Here is a 21,327-nt window from a genome sequence, read left to right on the forward strand (position 1 = left end):
TCATGATTCAACTAATGCCACTGTATCATATTACCTGGTAATTATCTCATTTCAATTCATGGGACCTCTCTGTGTGCAAATTGGCCACACATTTTTTACATTACAACAAATGAACAAAAGTACTTCACAAGTTGTGACATGCTTTAGGATATCCATGGATAATTATTTAAAATTTCAGGTTTCCTTTAACTCAGAAGCAGGTAATTGCATGATATGCTGTGCGTGGGGTGCACTGAGCGAAATGCCATTCACATCATTCAGTACCACAACTGGGAGCCTGTTGAAGTATGAGGCAACAGAGGGTATGCAATCTCTTTGAAGTTGGTTGGACATTGACTAGAATGCATGTCACATCATTCTGACTGCCTGACCTGCTCGGGGTTTCACTCGTCCCCCAAACCTGCTCAACTGTTCCTCATATGGCAATTATTTCATCTCAGGAATGAGCCCACTGGACCTTCTCTGCATTAGTTCCAGTGCAAACATATACCTACTTTAGTAAGGAAACCGAAACTGCCCTTAAAACAATTCTGTATGCTCTCAGTAATGACCAGCAGCAAGGCTTCCTTACAATTATATTTCATTCCCTCTGCAATAAAGACCTACATTTCATTTGCCTTCCTTACCATTTGCTGTACATGCTAACATTTTGTGATTCATGTACAAGAATACCCAGATCCCTCTGTACTGTCTATTTAAATAGTATCCTTTTCTACTCTTACTACCAAAGGCATAATCTCACAATATAATTCATCTACCAAAATTATGCACACTCACTTAACCTACCTATATCCCTTTGCACACGTTGTTGTTCTTAGACTTGCTTCCCTCCTTGTCTTTGTATCTTCAGCAAACTTGGCTACCATTCTATCTGCTCCTTCACAAAGTCACTAATATAAATTATGAATAGTTAAGGTACTCCACCAGTTAGTTTTCTAAAATTACCCATTTATGCTGTGCTGCCTAGAAGTTAGCTAACCCTCTACGTTAATATATCACCCTCAAAACCAGAAGCTTTTACCGTGTGCAGTACACACTAAGTAGCACAAGAATGAATGCTTGTTGGAAACTCAATTGCACTTCATCGGCCTTATTACAACTTCAAAGAAGTCTAATGAATTTGTTAATATAAAAAAAAGTACTGAGAGAGGAATTAACATTTCAAGGAATCACAGAAATCTGAGCCATAGAAAACTGAGAAAAAAACATTTTACTGGAAGATTGGACTCAATCCCATTGTATTTACAGGAAATATATACATCAAATGACAATTAATATGTACAAAAATACAGTCACAACCATATTTATATATAAATTAAGAATAAATACAACATGCAGACCTCATGGAGAGGCAGAAGATAGACAGAACCCAGTGAACCTGGTCCATTGGGTGCTCTCTAAATAAAACAGTGTTCCAGAGACTGAGGTAAATAACAAGGAATTCAGTCACTTGGCGAGTTAAGGCAGAGGTGCAGTGAAACCTGCATTCATCTGTGTCAAGTCTGGAGTCTCTGGCCAGATCCTTTGCTGGCAAACAAAGGCACAAAAACATCAACAGTACTGAGCAGCTATCTTCGAACAGGGCAGTGAGTTGTGATCTCCCTTTAAGTAGAACTGTAATCTTCCTTTAAACAGAACTAAGCAGTAACACAGTCTCATATTTAACAGTTATGGACGCCTTTCAACAGAAGCCAGCAGTCTCCCTCTGAATGCAAGTGTAGTCTCAATAAATGTCAGTTATATTGAAGTATTAAAAGCTATAAAAGTACTTTAAATCCAATCTGTCCTACTAGTAGGAAGCTTAACTGCCCAGACTTCACTGCATCAAAACATAATCTCGCTTAAAACAAGAGAGCTGTTAATGCAATATTTCTTGCTCTATGCTAAAGTACCATGTTTCTTCATCAACCCATTTGTTTCTCACCGTTAATGCACTGCTGCTCTATTCAGTTATTTATGTTCTTCTCTCTGGGGTATGGTTTAGGTTGGGCAGGAATCCTGCCTGCCCCTCCAATTTTGGCACAAATCAAAACAATTTCCTGCCTTGGCAGGCTATCTGATACGCATGGTAGGTTTTTGATTGAATTCTTGCTGCAAGGAAGATAAATGGAAATGAGAATGGATGTGAGGGAGGCTGCCACAAAGCCTCCTCTTTATTTTGATGGAGTTCAAGGCTATTACCAACGTTTCTTGGGCCTAATGTCACCTTCCATATAGTGCTGCCAGGAAGCTGTGCTAAGAGAGACAGATACCAGGAAATTCCAGTGGGCTCCTGGTTACTATCCTCCAATCACCATCTCCATAATGTGGGCAAATAAAAAATTAGACTAACCTTGGTTCAATGGGGGGGAAATCCATGCCAAGGCAGTATGACAACATTGTGCGCTGTGATCCCGCCTTATTTCAGCAGGGATAACAGATATTTTATTTGGGATCATGAATGAAAATTCAGCCCTCAGTGTCTCCCTTAAAACACCATTATGATTTTGCCTCTCCATTAATGCACCATCCCGCCTTCTCTGTAAAGACAGTTTTCCATTAATATAACATTTCCCTGCTAACAATATATTAATCCATCAACAAAGTCTTCCTTGCTCCAACATCTACCTTATTCTTGAATTAGAATGATGTTTTTACATTTGCGTTAACAACTTTGATAATTCTTTTTTGTTAAAACTGATTCCTCAAAATGCAAAAAATAATTAACCCTTAAGTATCTTTTACTCGGTACTCTTTTTTAACAAGAGGGGAATCAGGTCTTACAACCACAATATTTGCATTAAACAGTAATCTTTGTTGCCATACAAAAGGTTACCGATCTCATAATAAAGGTGGTGAATTTACAACATGTAGTTGTGATGAGAGTGAAAACTGACATCTTAAAGTCAACATCCTGACTCCAAGTATAGCTGACGTTTCATGTCGAGACCCTGCTTCAGAAAATTGTTTTTCTTCCTGAAGAAGGGTCTCGACTCGAAACGTCAGCCTTCCTGCTCCTCTGATGCTGCTTGGCCTGCTGTATTCATCCAGCTCTACTCCTTGTTATCTCAGATTCTCCAGCATCTGCAGTTCCTACTATCTCTTATTCCATGTATGCTGTGTTTTCAATATGGCACCTTCATTTACAGCAGCAGAGGTCACTTACATGGCAGTTCAGCTGAAAATATTTCCAAACAACAGAATGAATGATTTAGATGAATTTGTGAAGGGAGGAGGTGAACACAAATGCATTGCACCCTTACTAGGATGTAGTCAATTATAGAAACGTATATTTTAGCAGTAAGAAGAGGGGTGGTTTTTCCCAAATAATGGGTCTGGAGCTCAAAAGTACAAATAGTCAAGACAGGTATGTGTGCCTGAAGACAGTATGTTACATAGAAAGGTGGATAAGTAAAACAGAGTGCAACACATGGTGTGAATTTGGGACTACAGCATGGTTGTTTTGTTGAAAAGGTGGTAATGCGGTGCAGTGATAAAGCAAAATGATAGTATGTGGAGTTTTATGTATAAAACGTCTTATGCCATTGGGTCTTTGTTCTGATTTTTGATTGTCAGGTACTTTCAGAATTTGGGCTAATTGTAACAAAATTTCCCTTATGTTGAATTCCATTTTCACAGCTCTATCAGATAGTAATTGTAGAACGGGTGGACTCAACTTTTTTCAAAGATCTGCGTTATGACTAATTTGGAACTATGTTTTTATTTAATTTGTTAGTTTATACTTCCCTCTGAATTTACCCATTTTTCCTGCTAGTCATTGAGATGTGAAACTTACATTGGGTGGGCTGTAATCATGGAGGCAAAAACTATAAAAATAGGAGGATTCATTGGCCAATGTGTGGAAATGCTACTCCAGCATTTTCATATACATGTAATATGTCAGATTCCTACCAATAGCTAATTTTTGGCTAACTGCATATGGACATTAGGCTAAGCAAAGAATGGCTTCGGCTATTCAATCGTATAGGTTGGAGAATTCACCAACGTTAATGATCTGGATATGACGATTGTGTGGGAAATAGTGTGGGTTCCACTATGAAAAGCTGACTGGCAGATAATGTTCCTGCTGTTAGAAACAACTAAATGCATTGCTTGACCTGCACAGGAATTCAGCACCAAGGCAAACTGCATCAAAAATTGCAAGATAAAGCAAATTGGTGAGAATTAGTTCACCTGAATAAAGTTCATTGGAGTAAACGATGTGTTTATTAAGGACAGTTGCCAGACCAAGGGTGGTGATGTATGAGGGGTGCAAAATCTGGGATAACCCAGGTATGAAAATTATCTAGGAACAGTATATAAGAATCCAGTGTTGGTGAGTTTCACTATTTAAACAGAGGAATGATGAACTTGAGAGCAGCAGGCCACAGTTGTATTTGTAATACAGCTCCAACAGAAAAAGTACATCAAAAAGGTATTCGAAGACATGCATGGAAATGAAAAAATAATAATTTAAAGGAAAAGTTCATCAAGGAGGGATCAAAAGCTTTATGAGAGAGATACATGTTAAGCAAACACTTATAGGAGACAAGGATAAGAGACTCCAGAGAGCAGGACAAAGAAGGCTGAAGGCATGCACAATGAGGGTAGAGTAACTGGAATAGCGAGTTTGGGGGGAGAATGATATAGAAATAGTGATGGAAAAGGTCATGGAAGGATGTAGATTAAGGCTGAAGGCATGCACAATGAGGGTAGAGTAACTGGAATAGCGAGTTTGGGGGGAGAATGATATAGAAATAGTGATGGAAAAGGTCATGGAAGGATGTAGATATAAAGATTAGAACAATTGGTTTGGAGGTGCCTCAACAATATTTAAGTTGACAGTATATTAGAGATTCTGAGAGGAATTCTCAGCCAGTTCTATTCTTCCAAGCTGAGGATTGTGCAAAACTGCAGGAAGATTAAACATTTAAAAAAAAAATTGGCAAACAAATCTTGAAGGAAGTGCATTGTCCCACAAAATCTTGCGGTCAACGTGTTAGCTCACAAATCACAATAACCTCCAGCAGTGAAATGGCAAAACTACTGCAAATACTGGGCAAAATCAAGGACAACAATCAGCTCATGATGAGGAGTATGACGTTGTGCTATATACAACAAAATCAGAATCCCTGAAAATGTTGGTAACTTTTATTTGTCTTGTTCTTCAGACATCCTAAACACTGCAGCACTCACTGTCATACATCTTAGATTCACCAGGAAACACACTCACTCATCCCAGATTGACAAGGTTTTACTCTCTCACATCCCACTGACACGTGGCTTCTCTCACTCACTCAAACACTTACACACGTCCCAGACAATCTGGGATTCAGTCTCACACATCCCGATTAAACCTGGATTCTCACACACACATCCCAGATTGACAGGAATTCACTCTTACACATCCTAGTTCCACCAGGTTTCATTTCTACATATGCCAGATACTCTGGCATTCACTCACACATCTCAGATATGCTGGGATTCACTGTCACACATCTCATGTACAATGGGATTTCCACTCTCACATCCCAAATACTCAAAAATTATCAAAGGAGTGCTGCATTGTAGGTATCAAGTTTTAAATGAGATTTTAAATGAGTCTGCCCTCTCAGGTGAACACAAAAGTTCCAAAACATTATCTGAAGCAGTGTGCTCTGCTGTCTAGGGCAAGGCTCATTTATCAACCAATATGGCTATAAACAGACAGCCTAGTTAGTAACACATCACTCTTGGTGGAAACTTGCTGTGTGCATTTCTTAAATTACAACAGTGACTACACTTCAACAGAATCTGATGGTCGTAAGGTAATTTGGAATGTTGTGAAGTCATAAAAAGTGATATAAATGTAAATCTTTCTTAAGATTCTGGCACAGACACACACACACACAGGTGCACACATTCCAAAACTTTCAAGAACTGGCGTCATTCATCCCAAGTACTTCAGGATTGATTTTCACACATCACAGACACTCTAGGACTCATTTCCAGACACCATACAGACTTCAGGACTGACTTCCAAATATTCTCGAAACTTTAAAAACACTTCAGGACTGGTTATCACATTTCTTTGATTTTCCAATCTGTATCATGTAAGAACACATGAGTACTGCACTACCGTTGAAGAGCTAGATTGGCTTTAGAATATATTAGGGGGCTGTGCAGTTCTACCTAAGACACATGCACAAGCTTGAGATTGCTTCTTGACACGCTGGAATACATAAATGTCTCTAAGTTACAAAGGCAATGAGATACAACACATCAATACCACGGGTTTCGAGGAAGACATTGTAATAGCACTTCCATGTTTTTAAAGTTGGTATTCTGCAAAAGGTGTGTGAATAGCCCTTATGACGAGAGAGAAATGGAGGGCTCCACAATCAAACCACAACTGTCACTGATCACAGTATGGACGTGTTCAGTTAATATCTGTGGGCGTGAATTACCACAGGTTCTGTCCAAATTACAGTTTCATTAAATCACTGAGTATACATAATAAAGAGATGCTTTGTCCCTTTTGAAAACAGTTTCTGAGATTAAGTCACTGGTGTGCAGTACATTCCTTAGTCGAAGGATCATGATTCCTCTTCATTGCGATCACTGTTAAATTTTAGACAGATCACATTCAGCCTGAGATCTAGGTGATCTTCAGAGTTAAATCCAATCTAACTGGTTGCCATGGATATTTGCTTGAGGTAACTTTAATTCTTATTTGACAGATTTTTACCTTGAACGCAGCATCAGTTTGATTGGTTAAGCCTTGTTCCCACTTTTTACAGGGTGGGAGATTATTAATCAGATCTCTTACTGTTTTGTTATTTGTTGGCTGTTTCAAGGCCACATTCTCCGATTAGCTGAAGGTGATGCATAAAGCCCAAGGTTAGCCTCTTTGGTCCTCAATGCAATGGACTGGAAGTTTAGGTAGCTCTGTATATGCAGGAGTTGAACACATACATCACACTTCGCTGACAGGAGTATTCCGGCTCAACTCCTTGATTCCATGTAGGATTCGCTTCATGTGGCCCACTCTCGCTATCCCCAAGTCCTGCCAAACACAGGTTAGAGGACAGGTATTTATTCCCAGTGCGTTAGTTTAGTAAATAATAGAACAATCTTAAACAAAATGTAGGCCAAAGAAATGGTGTAACCTGAAAAGGAAACTGAGTGAAATGGATATAATAATGCCCAAAAGGGCTCTCAGGAACCAACTATGCATCCTTCCTCAACTGGGTAACAATAGTTTGATTACACAGTTCAAAAACCAGCTCAAATGTCTTCTTCTCCCAAAATGATGTATGTCCTTGACTGGGAGAGGAAGGGGATAAATTAAAGACAGCAGGCTTTTATTCACAGCATTGCACAATTACATATTAGTCATGGTTAAGTTAGCCACTTCTATCCTCATCAAAATCTATTCAGAAATTAGTTAAATACATTGTGTTATCTCAGAACACAGTAAATATACTGGAAGGATACTGTGTCTTTCTATTGGTACACAATAAATATCATAGTATTAAAAAGCCAAATTCTACTGGCTTATAGTGCTGACTACTCAAGTACACACTGGATATCTCACTGGGATGCAGTGCCTAACCCACTGGTGCTTAATATGGGTCCTTATAACCAGTCATTCCACCAGCACCAAAGTCACAATGCATCATTCTTGCGATTTTATTTGGAGGTCGAGATGCAGTGCGAGGGTTCCAATACAATGTCCCATCAAGCATTCTCAGGTTGGTATAAGAATAGTTGACAAAGCTCTTTATACAGCTCTGTCAAGCAACATGAAAAGAATGCCAATCTTGAATTTGAGTTGCCTGATGGGATTATATAAAAGAATTTTTCATTTCCCCTGTCAGTCATCACCGAAGTGAGATTGTCAATTTGTGCTGAATTAGCTGCACTTTTGTGCAGTGAGTTGTCGCCCTTTTGCAAAGTTCCTAATTCAATCATTCAGAAGGATTACAATGGGTATTAATTTGGGTAGTAAGGGAGGCCAGATCCAAAGGTGCTAATCAATGTGTGTTTCAAGTGTTTGTTGAGGGTTTGTGCATATGTGGAGAGTTTATTGTGAGTGTGAAATTTTGAGTTGATGTTCGAGTTCGAGCATTGACTCCTCAGATTGGTTTGCAACTCCTGATGTGAGTGTAGGTCTGCAATGAGGAATAATGAGACAAAACCCTGGGGAGCAAAGGGGGCGCCCAAAAGTAGGATTAAATAACAAACTGTGGATGTTGGAGTTCTGAAAGAAAAAGAGAAATTGCTGATGAAACTCAGCAGGTCTGGCAGCATCTGTGGGGAGAAGCAGAGTTAACACATCGAGTCCAGTGAGTCTTCATCGTCAGGTCTGATGAAGCGTCACTGGGCTCGATAAGATAATTCTGCATTCTCCCCACAGATGTTGTCAAGCCTGCAGTGTTTCAACAACAATTTCTGTTTATGCACCCAACAGCAGGTCAGAATGACCCTGAAAACTTATCATGATGCCAATCGACTTATTCAGGAACAGTATGACTACAACCTAAACTTGAGTTATTCCTGAGTGATGATCAGCTGATTGCCAGGATGATGGCTGAATGAATACCTGCCATGCCTAGCTTTTGGCAAGCAACTGGGATAGACTCAAAAATTAGATGGTGCAAAATTGGGAAATTGGAATCAAGTTTATAACCAAGAGATAAAAATAGAAGCTAGCTCTGAGAGAAATGATTGGGAGACACAATGTAATCAACTTGTATTTTGGGACCTGGAGTACTCTATATTTTGAGTGCCATAGGCAGTTAAGTTAATAATATTGAAAAATGCTGATATCTTTATATCCGAAGTATTGCCGGAAATCTTTATATAGGATGTAAGGATAGTTTGAATAGGAAAGGCATGCCGTACACAAGACTCCTAATATATACAAACACACATGATGTTGGGTTATACTTGAACACAGCCACCTGCGGGGATAAAAGCTTTTAAATGAAAGCAAGTGCTCTCCGCAACATTTTGTTCGTAAATGTCCATATATTTGAGATTAAACAATGACCACCCTGAGATGACTACAGGATTGAGAGATCTAATAACATAAGCAGTTAAAGGAAAGAAGAAGAATGCAAGATATTCAGAGAGGCAAGGCAGCAGCTGGCACCACATCAGGTTGCTGGTACAAACATCAACCTTTAAACCTTTTGCTTCTTTCCCCTCCATCCCTCTGAGTGCAGCCAAAACAATTAAAAAGCCAGTAAGTCCTTGTCCAGGTAATCAGCAGATTCGGCCACTAAATCTCAACTCGGGTGCTTGGCTTGCCACCAATTTACAACAAGCAGAATCAGAGTCAATGGGCTAATTCTCAATTTTAAGGAATGAATGCGCAGTTCATGTCAAAGACACAATTGCAATGAACAAGAAACAGGAGTGCACCTCGATCCTGCCTGGCACCGCGGCTCAGTGGTAAGCATTGCTGCCTCACAGCACCAGACTTGGGTTCGATTCCACCTTCAGGTGACTGTCTGTGTGGAGTTGGCACATTCTCCCCGTGTCTGCATGGGCTTCCTCTGGGTTCTCCGATTTCCTCCCACAGTCCAAAAATGTGTAGGATAGGTGGATTGGCCATGCTAAATTGCCCATTGTGTCCAGGGATGTGTAGATTAGGTGGGTTACAGGGGGATGGATCTGGATGGGATGCTCTGAGATTTGGTGTGGACTTGTTGGGCCGAAGGGCCTGTTTCCACACTGTAGGGATTCTATGATGATCCTGGTTTTAATGGTGACAACATAAGGGTTGGATGTCAGATTGGATAGTATGAGACAGTTCGTTATTAATGAGATTGTGTGCCTTTATTGTAACAGTTAGCCACGCTTACCACTGCCCTTCACTATTCATTCCATTTTCCTCAGCCACCACGGTCTTGCTGTCTCTTTGAATATATGTCTTTGTTGACTTTGGCCCTGTGCAGCCAACTTCCAGTTGAAAATGCCTCCAAACTGTCAATCATGTTGTCTGTGGGCAGAAACATACTCAAAGCAACCCTGCAGTTAAATTCAGCAGAACACTGGGGAAACCCAATGTTCTAGACTTTTCGAGCTCATCAGTCTTCCAGTAGAGAACCTGCATTCAGGTTAAAATCCATGCCAGTGAGTCCTCCCCAGTTCAGCACCCAGCTACAGATTATGTTTAGATTTACTTTTATTAATCTGTGCTAAAATTATCTTTCTCTCTGCACCATAAGAGTGAAGTCACTCTCCAAAGTTATTCCACAATGTCCCTGTAAAGAACATGCTCTCTAGCTTATATGCTCCTTCCCTTAAATTAATAACTGCATTTGGATATTTTGTCTTGAAAGCTTTGTGGGTGTGTAGTTGCCAGTGTATTGGTCATTTGCCTAACCAAGATTACCATGACCATTGTGTAACTTTTCTTCAAACTCCTTTGGAGCTCAGGGTTCCACTGCACCTTCCAACTGATGTGATCTCAACAAACAGCAAGTTATGGCAGAAAGACAATACTGACAAGGGCAGGCTGCATTAGTTTGGTATTCATGCAGAAGCGAAAATATCACTCATATACCTTCAGGTCTCGTCTCTCCAGATGCAAGAGCTCTGAACCACGGATGTCATGCCGGATGAAGATGTCTCTGTACTCGAACAGGCTAAGATGCTCTAACCAGGCTGCCACCTCCTCAGTACCCCACTGATGCACTGTGGGAAAGCGAAGAGCAGCGCCACCTTCAGTACCCACAATCCCAAAGGCAAAGAGAAACGCACAACCATCACCCATTTAGCAAAAAAAAGGCCCACAGAAGTTTCAGAGAGTGCAGAGTACACGATCAGCTAATCTTGCAAGAGATTTCAGGGAGACACTGTAAATCACTAAGTACATAATCCAATTTGGAGTCCAGTTCAGCTGCTGAAATGAAATATCTGTTTTTGAGTGAAGAACTCCAGGCTACATTATCAAAACATCTGCTGCCCTATCCCAATTTCTCCGTCGAACTATAGTTCATAGACAGCCTTGCCAGTCAATGAAAGGTAAGTTCTCTGATATCACATTAATAAATGCCCCTCTGGTGTTGTGCTGAGGCAACACTCCAAATACCACCTCTGATCTGTTCTCATTTAGCTAAGTCAACCCTGCTTCTGTCAGAGTGTTATCAGTGATTTCCGCACCGCTTGGGATGTAATCTGTCAAAGGAGTTGTTCATAGTTTCTGCTCAAATGAGCCTTGTTGAAAATGGATTTTGGGTGAAGAAAGAATTGGGAGTTAGGGTCAAACAGTCTGTTGATATTTGTTGGCTAAAATTATTTGAAGAACGGTCACTTGATTTCAATCCCCAATACATTAAAAATTAGCACAATCAACGGAGAAACAACAACGGAGGTGAAAATAAAGTTGGGTACACGGTCAATGCATTAATATGCCTTCCACCATCTTCTAGCTCTGTATTCCACTCACCATGTATTGCTCCTCTTTTGTTAAGGTGGTCCCTGAAACTACCACTTTAAGTTAATTAAAGTTGGTTTGCATTTTTCTGACCGGTAAGAATCAAGATTAAAACTTACAGTCCAAATACAATATAAGTTAGAATATGTGGATTTAACTTGAGGTATCCGGTGCTGATGAAAACTATAGTTCTGGTATTAAATTAGATTTTGTGCCCAAACGTGCAGCGGCTACTAATGCAAGTTCCATGTAAAACTGTGGAGCACACCCTCAACTGCCTCTGCAATACATTAGTACCACCAAACAAGTACAACAATTTTCTATTCAAAACAGTGAACATAGAATGTACTTTGATTTTCTACAATTTATTACTGCTTAAATTAAACATTTAGAATAAGTGCTTTTATATTGGAGGGGAAAATTCTGCAGAAAATTCAGGTGGAAGACAGCAGTTTGATGTCAGGTTTAGGTGTCGGAGATTCTGCACAGAGTTCAATTGGAGCGGATTTTGCAAGGGCCTAAGGCATAGTATCAAAGATCTGGCTTTGGAAATTCTGTACAGGTTTGGACTGAGGGGAAATTCCCTCTTATTTGAGCTATTATTCATTCTGTAGTCAGAAGTCACACAACACCAGGTTATAGTCCAACAGGCTTACATGAAATTGCAAGCTTTCAGAGCGCTACTCATTTGTCAGATGAAGTCTTCACTTGACAAAGGAGCAGCACTCGGAAAGCTCATGATTTCAAATAAACCTGTTGGACTATAACTGGTGTAATGTGAGTTCTGGCTTTGTCCCCCCCAGTCTAACACGTATGCCTCCACATCATTATTTATGCTAAGCAAGGGTGAACTGGCAGGCCTCCTCAAGTTGCTCAGGTACCACCACATCAGCAGCAGCTTTGCTGCACTCTCCAATCTCTATCTCCCCATAGTCCTGGGCAGTTAATGTTAGCAGGGTATTTCAGTGTTAGAAGGCTCAGAGTCAGGCTCTATTCTGTCCTTACCACCAAACATTCACTTTCCAGTAGAAATGACAATTAGCTAATATTTCATTTAGTTTTTTGAGACCATTTGCTGTACATTTATCAAGATTAGATTAGATAAAACCCATGAATCTATTGGTACATATGGCTAATACCACAACTCTCAGCATGTCATGCTAAAGAATTATTTGGAAAGTAATGTCTTATCTTCTGGTATGGATACAATTTCTACCTGCATCCTCCAAAAAAAAGTGAAAGACCAACTTTGGAATTCCCATCTCCATTGCATGAAGCATGTGCGTTCTATCACTGCACAATTTCACAGGGTGATGAATTCTGGGTTAAGATATACGGCCTGGCGTGTGATTTTTATCTCAGTGTGTCACAACACAGCAGCCTGTGGTACCACTATCAGGCATGAAATTGTAAAAAGAGAGGTGACAATGGGGCTTACTGATTTCTCTTAAGACACTACCACAAATGCCTCAGCCAAGCAGCTATATTTGAAGTGTAAAAACTCAAAATTCCATTAAAATAATGGAAGCTGTATGATTGGTAAATGTGGATTGCAATGACTATGCAAATCTCTCCAAATGTGAATAGAACGTGCAGTAGCAAAGCTAGATGACAATGATGACGACAATGCAAGTTACAGGTACCAGACACAAAGCATGGAGTGAAAGAGGGTCAGCGTTCACACACGTACCTGGTAGTCCCATATTCCCCCTGGTTTCCTTGTTCTTGTTGTTTTTCTCTTTTTTTAACTTTGACACGAGACGAAATTTGGCACTACGCGTGCGCTTAGAATATTCTAATAACTGGCCCTAGGCAACACACAAAGACGTGAAATTAGTAAAGTAGTAACAATAATGATAGCCATGGACAGAAATTGACAAAAATTTTCAAGGCCTCTCTGAACACAGTTCTGGGGACTGGAGGATTGCAAGATGTGATGCCGTGATTTAAGGAAGGGGCAAAGGTTATGCCTGGGAGCTACAGACCTGTCAGCTTGACATTAATTGTGGGAAAATTGATGCAGGCCATAATAAGATAAGGTAAACATAAACTTAGAGAAAAATAAGTCGCTACTAGACAATCAACGTGGACCTTCAAGGACAGATCATGTCTGACAAATTTAACTGACTTTTTGACGAGGTGAAACAGGCAATAAATGAGGGTAGTGCTATGAATGTTACGTTTTTGAACTTTCAGATAACATTTGGTACAGTGCCACATGCAGGTTGGTGAGCAAATTAGAAATGTGTGGGATCGATGGATGCTTGGCAGCATGAATGAATAAAAAGAAAACATACTGCAGATACATACACATATAAATTACTAAAACAGATAAAAAGCTACACAGGCCCACTATATATGTACAATACTCTTCAGATATACACAGCTACCACATATGCACAACACTGATCCAAGGATTGGGTGGGAGGCAAACCTATTTTTGAGCAATTAGACCTGCGAATTGGAAGAGCTTGGCCCTTACAGAGTTCTGCCAACTTCACACCTGGCTATTCTCCTCAGTTGACATCAGGGTCATCAAGTCCAAGGCTTGATTAACTTAGAAGTAATCTTCCTGAGAGCTGTAACAAAGCTAATACTTGTATTTATGTAGTACTCTTACATTCTCAGGGTGTAACAAAGTGTTTAATGGTCACTAGATAGCATTAGAATTGTTATCCTTGTTTCGGGTAGGTGAGGAAACCATTTACAACACTACTTATAAATGAATGAGGACAAGATCTATTTTGTGTGATTTTAGCTGAGAGTTAGTCAGCCAGGATATATAAAGAACTTCCCTGTTCCTTGCAAATAATGTTACTGAATTATTTACATTTAATAGAATGAACAGATGTCACCTGTTCAGGAGGTCATTAAAAGACATCCGTACTCTGCTTTCTGATGAGGGATAAATCTGATAAAGGGGTGCCCAATTCGATTATGTCTGATGGTCTCCTGATGTGCTGAGTTGTGAAAATAAGGATCTTTCTGCAAGAAAGATTAGTAGGCAGTTGATCCATTCCACAGGTCTGGGGCCGATAAACACAGTTACAATTAGGGATTTTCCACCAAAGTCCTGTGCAGATTAGATTGAGTGCTAGTCATTCTCTTTGAGGGAGGTTGCAGCCAGGGACACATTGTTGGGAAAGCAATGATATTTTATTTAATGCTTCATGTGGCCCATAATTCCATCCATCTTGACACTGGGTTAATAGTAGCTACATAAATATTAATTGCTGTTGCCTGGAGCAGTTAGTAACCTTTCCAGTAGGCTTTTGAGTCTGATTGCTTCCCATGTCATGAAGCATGATTGCATCAAGGTGAACGGCAGGCTGGGTGGGGTGGGACAGCACAGCACCAGCAGAGACTTAGTTGAACCAGGACACTGAATAAATTTCAGGAGATGATCATTAGATTTTTATTTAGTAACAGCTTAAAGGATTATGGAGAGTATGTAGGAAAGTGGAATTGCGGTGTAAGTGAGGCTAACCCTGAATGCATTAAATGATGGAGTAAGCTTAAGGGCCTGAATTGCCTAATCTTGCGTCAAGTTCTTATGCAATGGATTGAAGCATCCAGTCACTATCCGTATGGAGACAATTAGCTACATGTCCACAATTTTTGTGTAGCAACTGCAGGATTATGAGGGAGCTCAGCATTCTGCAGTGAAGTACACAAGCACCATTATTGTGGCAAAAAAGACAAAATTGTATTTCTGCAAGTCAGCAGGGGAAGGAAGGAAATGGCCAAAAAGCAGACACCAAACTGACATGTTCCAATGTACAAATCACTCATTTTGTAAAATTCCCTGTAGGTGTGCAAACTTACCTCGTCATCACTTGGTTCGATAAGCTGACATAGCCAAGGAATCTCCGCTAGTTTCCGAAGCTGCAAGTCCACATTAGCTAGAGCTCCAGTGAGTTCGTCCTTCTGAGGCGGATCCAACTGCTGCAGCCATAAAGGAGAACATACAACAGCGTGCTTAGCAGGAATAACTTAAAAAACAAACACTAGAATAATACATGCAGGTGTAATTTGATGTACTTTCTCTCTCTTGTGTTTTATGATGTTTAAATTTCAGAAGTCAGTGACTAAGCAGTAACAGTCTATGGGTTTCAGACAGCTAGCATCTGGGAGCAGTGCAGGACACCTAATCTGATGCATGTGAAATTGCCATAAAACAGTGTTTCATTTCACATTCAGTAAGAAGTCCAATTTGCTCTGAATCAAAAACATTTCCCTAAACTTACCTATATTAGATGTTACTTTGTAAGTTAGTGATAGGTGTAATAAAACTAACTAAAAATGCTGTAAAATATAGGCAGCCGACATCAACTGCAGTTCCAGAATTTTATTCCAAATGTCACAGGTTCAACTGAGTTGAGGAACTGACATACTTGATTTTTGACTAGCTGCAAATAACACAGGATACAGCCGAGTTGCAACACTGAACAGTCAAAAAAAATTGACTGATCTCACTGACCATGTTAACAACTAGGTAGCTGAAGGAAAGATAGTGTGCAACACAGCCTTTCAGACCAGGAGGCACTGGTCTAATTGTTTTCTAATTGGCATTGCTGGTCAGGCTAGCATGTGTTGTTGAATTTCTAAATGTCTGGAGAACAAGAAAATAGATGAAGGCAGAGCTGTAGATGTTGTCTGCATGAACTTTAGAAAAGCTTTTGACAAGATTCCACATGGTAGACTGGTTGGTTAGATCACATGGGATTCAGGGAGAGCTTGCCGATTGGATACAAAATTGGCTTGATGGCAGGGGACAGAGGGTGGTAACTGAGGGTTGTTTCTCAGGCTGGAGGCCTGTGACCAGTGGTGTTCCACAGGGTTCGGTGTTGGATCCACTGTTGTTTGTCACTGTGGACGTGGATGGGAATACAGGAAGCATGGTTAATATGTTTGCGGATGACACCAAAATTTGTAAATTTGTAAACAGCAAGGAAGGTTATCTAAGGTTACAAAGGGATCTTGATCAATTGGGCCAATGGGTGGCAAATGGAATTTAATTTAGATAAATGTGAGGTGCTGCATTTTGGTAAGATGAACAAGGGCAGGACTTACACAGTAATTGGTAGCGCCCTGGGGAATGCCGTAGAACAGAGAGATCTAGGGGTTTAGTATACAGTTTGTTGAAAATTGCATCATGGTAGACAAAGTGGTAAAGGTGTTTGGAACGCTTGCTTTCATTTTTCAGACCACTGAGTTTAGGAGTTGGGATGTCATGTTGCAGTTGTACAGGACGTCAGTGAGGCCACTTTTGGACAATTTGTGGACAATTCTGGTCGCCCTGTTATAGGAAGGATATTATTAAATTGGAGAGGGTGCAGAAAAGATTTACAAGAATGTTACCAGGCTTAGAGGGTTTGAGCTATAAGGAGAGGTTGGATAAGCTGGAACTTCTTTTACTGAAGAGTTGGAGGTTGATGAATGATCTTATGAAGGTTTATAAAATTAGGAGGGGCATAGATAAGGTGAATAACAAAGGTCTTTTCCCTAGAATTGGGGAGTTCTAAACCAGGGGGCATATTTTTAAGGCGAGAGGAGAAAAATTTAAAAGGGACTTGAGGGGTAAATTTTTCATATAGAGGGTGGTTCATATGTAGAATGAACTCCTAGAGGAAGGGGTAGATGGAAATTATAGTTACAAAACTTAAGGGACATTTGGATAGGTACTAGAATAGGAAAGGTTTAGAAAGATTTGGACCAAGTGGGATTAATTTAGTTTGGGAAACTTGGTCAGCATAGATGTAGCGGACTGAACGGTCTGTTTCTGAGCTGTATAACTCTATAACATGGTACTGAGTTGCGTTCTTGAACTACTGTAATCTATGTAGCACAGGGACACCCACAGCTTTGTTGAGAAAGGAATTCTTCGATTTTTACCCAGTGACATTGAAGGAACAGCTATGTAGTTCAGCGTGAGGACAGTGTGTAGTTTGGAAGGAAACGTACAAGTAGTGATACACCCCTGAATCTGCAGTCTTGATCTACTAGATGGTAGAGGCTTGAACTTGAAAGATACTATCTGAGGAGCTCTGGGCAATTGCTGAGGTCCATTTTGTTGATGTTGCACACTGCTGCCACTCTGCACTGGTGGGGGAGGAATGTTTAAAATGATGGATAGTGTTTCACTCAGGCAAGCTGCTTTGTCCTGGATTGGCTAAGCTCCTTGAGCATTGTTGAAGGTGCACTCACCCTGGCAAACGGAGATTATTGCATCTTGTTCCTGATTTGTGCTTTGTATTTGGCAGATAGTTAGGGAAAATCAGAAGGCGAATTATTCGTCACTGAATTCATAGTCCTTGACATGCTGTTGTAGCCACAGTAATTATATATTGGTCCAGTTAAATTTTGGTCAATGGTAATCTCTAGGATATTGATACTAGGGTATTCAGCGATAGTAATGGCACTGAATGAGAAAGGGAGGCAATTAGGCTTGCTCTTGTTGGAGATGGTTGTTGTCTGACACACATGTGCCGTAAATGTTAACTGTCACGTGTCAGTCTAAGTCTAGTTGTTCTCCAGGTCTTGATGCCTTTGGACATGGACTGCTTCTACATCGAAGGAATTACGAAAGATGCTGAGCATTGTGCAACTTTCTGCAAACATGTGACCTTAAGATAGAGGGAAAGTCTATTGATGAAGCAACTAAAAATGGTTGGGCCTGGGACACTACCCTGAGGCACTCCAACAGCGAATTCCTGGGATTGAGATGATTGACCTACAACAATTATAAGCATTTTCCTTTCCTCTAGGTGTGATTATAATTCCCTGCACATGCTCGGCTACATTTTCCCCACTGCCATGAATGAGACAGTGATAGATATGGCCTCAGTTCTTTGACAGAGGGAATGGGGAAATCACGCAGGTTTCCTGCTTCTAACTGCTGTCCAGTCATTACAATTTGAATACAAAAGCACAGACATCATGCACGCAGCTAATCAGTCCTGTTTGTGAGTTCCTGCATGGTCAAATTCTCTGCTGACATCTGGCATTAGCATCACACATAAATGCGAATAAACATTTGGGTGAAGCAGTGTGGACAGGCAGGACATTCAGAACTGTTACCCCAGCAAATATTACTGCCTTCAGGAGAGATGTAAACAGTAAATAAAGAAAGGGCATTCACTGGTCAGATCTACAAATCTATTGTAAAAAGCTTCTTTGAGTTTGCTAAATAACAAAGTCATGTCGTGATCTTTCACCAAATACTTCTTTATTCAAAGATTTAGTTCTACCTCCAAATCACAGAATTCACCTGACACTTTAAACCCTAAAACGTTGCAAGTGCATAAGTACAAACTATATTCAACTCCTATTAATGCAGTGACTTAAAACAAATAATATACAAATAATATAGTAATTATATTTAATCTATCCAAATCCCTCAATTGAATTCTTGCCTGCATCTTATTCCCAGGTATCTGATTTTCTGTATGCTGATGTTTCAAATCCCTTAACTAGATTCAAACCTTTAATCTATTTGAATATTTAGTATTCTATATGTAAATTTTTCATACTGCTCAGTTACGTTCCAGCCTATAATTCATTGCACCTTTGGAACACTTCAATTCGTCATTAGTAAGCAACTTATTCCATTACTGTACATATAAACTATTGAGGCACTTCAAACAGCTGTAAGCATGGAACTCACTATGTTATTCTGCATAATAAAGTGTGAAGCTGGATGAACACAGCAGGCCAAGCAGCATCTCAGGAGCACAAGAGCTTCATCTGATGAAGGGTCTAGGCCCGAAACGTCAGCTTTTGTGCTCCTGAGATGCTGCTTGGCCTGATGTGTTCATCCAGCTTCACACTTTATTATCTTGGATTCTCCAGCATCTGCAGTTCCCATTATCTATTATTCTGCATAGCCTTTTTTTTTCCATTTAAGTGTTTCTTACCAGAGACATTTTTCCTGCCAGAAGAAGCTCTGTCTCGTTGTGTAAAGCTTTCCCATTGTTGACCATTTCCATCACCAGGCTGCAACTCAGGCCCTTTGAAGAAAATCATAAGATGACAGTCACTTTATATCTGCAGCAGGTCTTGAGGGTTGCTGGACAGTGATATCATTAATGCCACACATCACTTCACATCAGCTCACAGCGAAATCAAGAAATCCCTCAAAAACGTCAGTATCATCATGCACTGGGGAACTATCTTTTACACAGCAAACATTCTAAGGTTCATCGCAGAGAAGAAACAAACATCCATTTGTAATAAAAGTCAGGGGAGGTGATTACACAATCAAAGAGAGGTTTTGAGGACACTTTTCAAAAAGATGACGATAGCAAGATAAAGAGCCTTCAAACAAATATAGAGGAAGCATGGCCAAAACAGGTGCTTTTTCTTACAGGAGGGTACGAGAATGCAAAAGAAACTAAATTTGAAGATTAGGATATATGAGATGGGACATAAGGCGGGAGGAGCTTGTCATGGTCAGTTTCAATGAGCTGGGATACAGAACTCAAGAAGGTTGCAGAGAAAAGGCAGGAGAGCTGTGATGTTGGAACTTGCAAACATGGGTGAAAATGCTGATTTGAATGCACTGGGAATGGGGTTTCAGTAGAGATTTGTACAGATGGCATGATGGATGAGCAAAACTTAATCCAAAGGTGGTGAGAGGGTAGGATAGAGAACAGGCAGGAAATTAGAGTTAAGGCCACAATCAGAACAGCTGTGATTCTACTGAATGATGTAACATTTGGCTTGAGGGGACAAAATGACCAATCCTTCCCCTATTACTTATATTTGTAATTTTTTTGTAGTTGATGTCTTATGAAACTTCGGAGACTGGCAACAAGGACATTGGAGAATTACAACGCATTGGAAACAATAGTGCAGACTAAGGAATCCAGTGGTGGTGTAAGGGCTGAGATGGGAAGTGCAGTATAGCGAGGAGAAAATGGTCCTCGTTAATGATAGGATGGGGCCTTGAAGTTCAATTCAGGATAAGCAGATGGCCTGATCCTGAAAATGGCTACTCTCACACTTATGGCTCACTGGCAGTTCGACTGCATTTGGATCCCAAAGCCTGAGTGCTTCATTCTAAGTGGTACCAGGTTATTGTCTCACAACCCAGGTACCTGGCTCTGAGATTGATCTACTTTCCAATACCATGAATACAAAGTTGTAATTCATGCTGGATGAGTCACTCTAAACCTGCAAGTTGCTTTTGATATTGAGTCAGTCTCTGTGCCCCTTAATCCATACCCAAGGCGTGTCTTTGCGCAACTTCACTTCCTGCTTTTCCTTTGGTCGTGAGGATCTGCCCTGCTTAGATGTCAGAGTTAAGTGCAACTTTCACATTGAAATATTGTGCAAAATATCAAAGAAGGAACATGGTAACCGATGTTTGAGATCTTCAATTCCATCAGTGGGAGTTTTGGGCATGAGGTTTGCTTGTGTAAATTTGAAAGCAGCAGGGTATCATTGTTTAAAGACCAGATCTTCAAGATATGGTCAAGTTGTTTTCAGCATTGCTACTGATTTCTCTTGAAAGATTGCGTACTGGTGCCTCAGTCAATGGTCATCATGCATTTGTCCGTCTAGATATTATTTCATTCAAGGGTGATCAGCAAGGATTGAGTACTATAGCTAAATCGGATGCTGTCCTTACCTGTCATGTCAAATAAGTAATAACAGCAGTATTCATTAGACTTTGATCGGAAAAACCAATCTATCCCATCAGGAGTACATTCATTTCTAAATTGAGCCATCGATAACCATAACTCACCGAAGCCTATTTCAGTCATATTTTAGCTCCCCCATCAACAATCATTTAATTTCCTCATGGTATCCAGGTATGTACATTTGGTCTTTCATGTCTCTAGCTCTATTCTCAAGAGGGAGATTACTTCAAACATTTCCTACCCCTGTGAGCTTTGTTGCTGACATTTATTGCCAAT

The 21,327-nt window shown here is 40.2% G+C and overlaps 1 protein-coding gene across 3 annotated transcripts in view; it reads right to left on the reverse strand.

Moving 5' to 3' along the window:
• Positions 1–1,220: 1,220 nt before the first annotated feature.
• The window catches only part of LOC125457545 (diacylglycerol kinase delta-like), a 146,194-nt gene continuing 126,087 nt past the window's right edge, over positions 1,221–21,327 (reverse strand). Inside the window, exons 26-30 of one of the 3 annotated variants that reach the window (XM_048541891.2) lie at positions 19,324–19,416; positions 15,233–15,352; positions 13,098–13,215; positions 10,535–10,665; positions 1,221–7,024 (exon numbers count right to left, since the gene is read on the reverse strand). In XM_048541891.2, coding sequence (XP_048397848.1) covers positions 6,935–7,024; positions 10,535–10,665; positions 13,098–13,215; positions 15,233–15,352; positions 19,324–19,416 — 552 coding nt within the window. In that variant the 3' untranslated portion in view covers positions 1,221–6,934. Of the gene's footprint in view, positions 7,025–10,534; positions 10,693–13,097; positions 13,216–15,232; positions 15,353–19,323; positions 19,417–21,327 lie in introns of all 3 variants that reach the window. The other 2 variants (XM_048541890.2, XM_048541892.2) reach the window with 2 other exon arrangements.

This window comes from Stegostoma tigrinum, chromosome 14, assembly GCF_030684315.1.
Source record: "Stegostoma tigrinum isolate sSteTig4 chromosome 14, sSteTig4.hap1, whole genome shotgun sequence".
NCBI classification, from domain to species: Eukaryota; Metazoa; Chordata; class Chondrichthyes; order Orectolobiformes; family Stegostomatidae; genus Stegostoma; species Stegostoma tigrinum.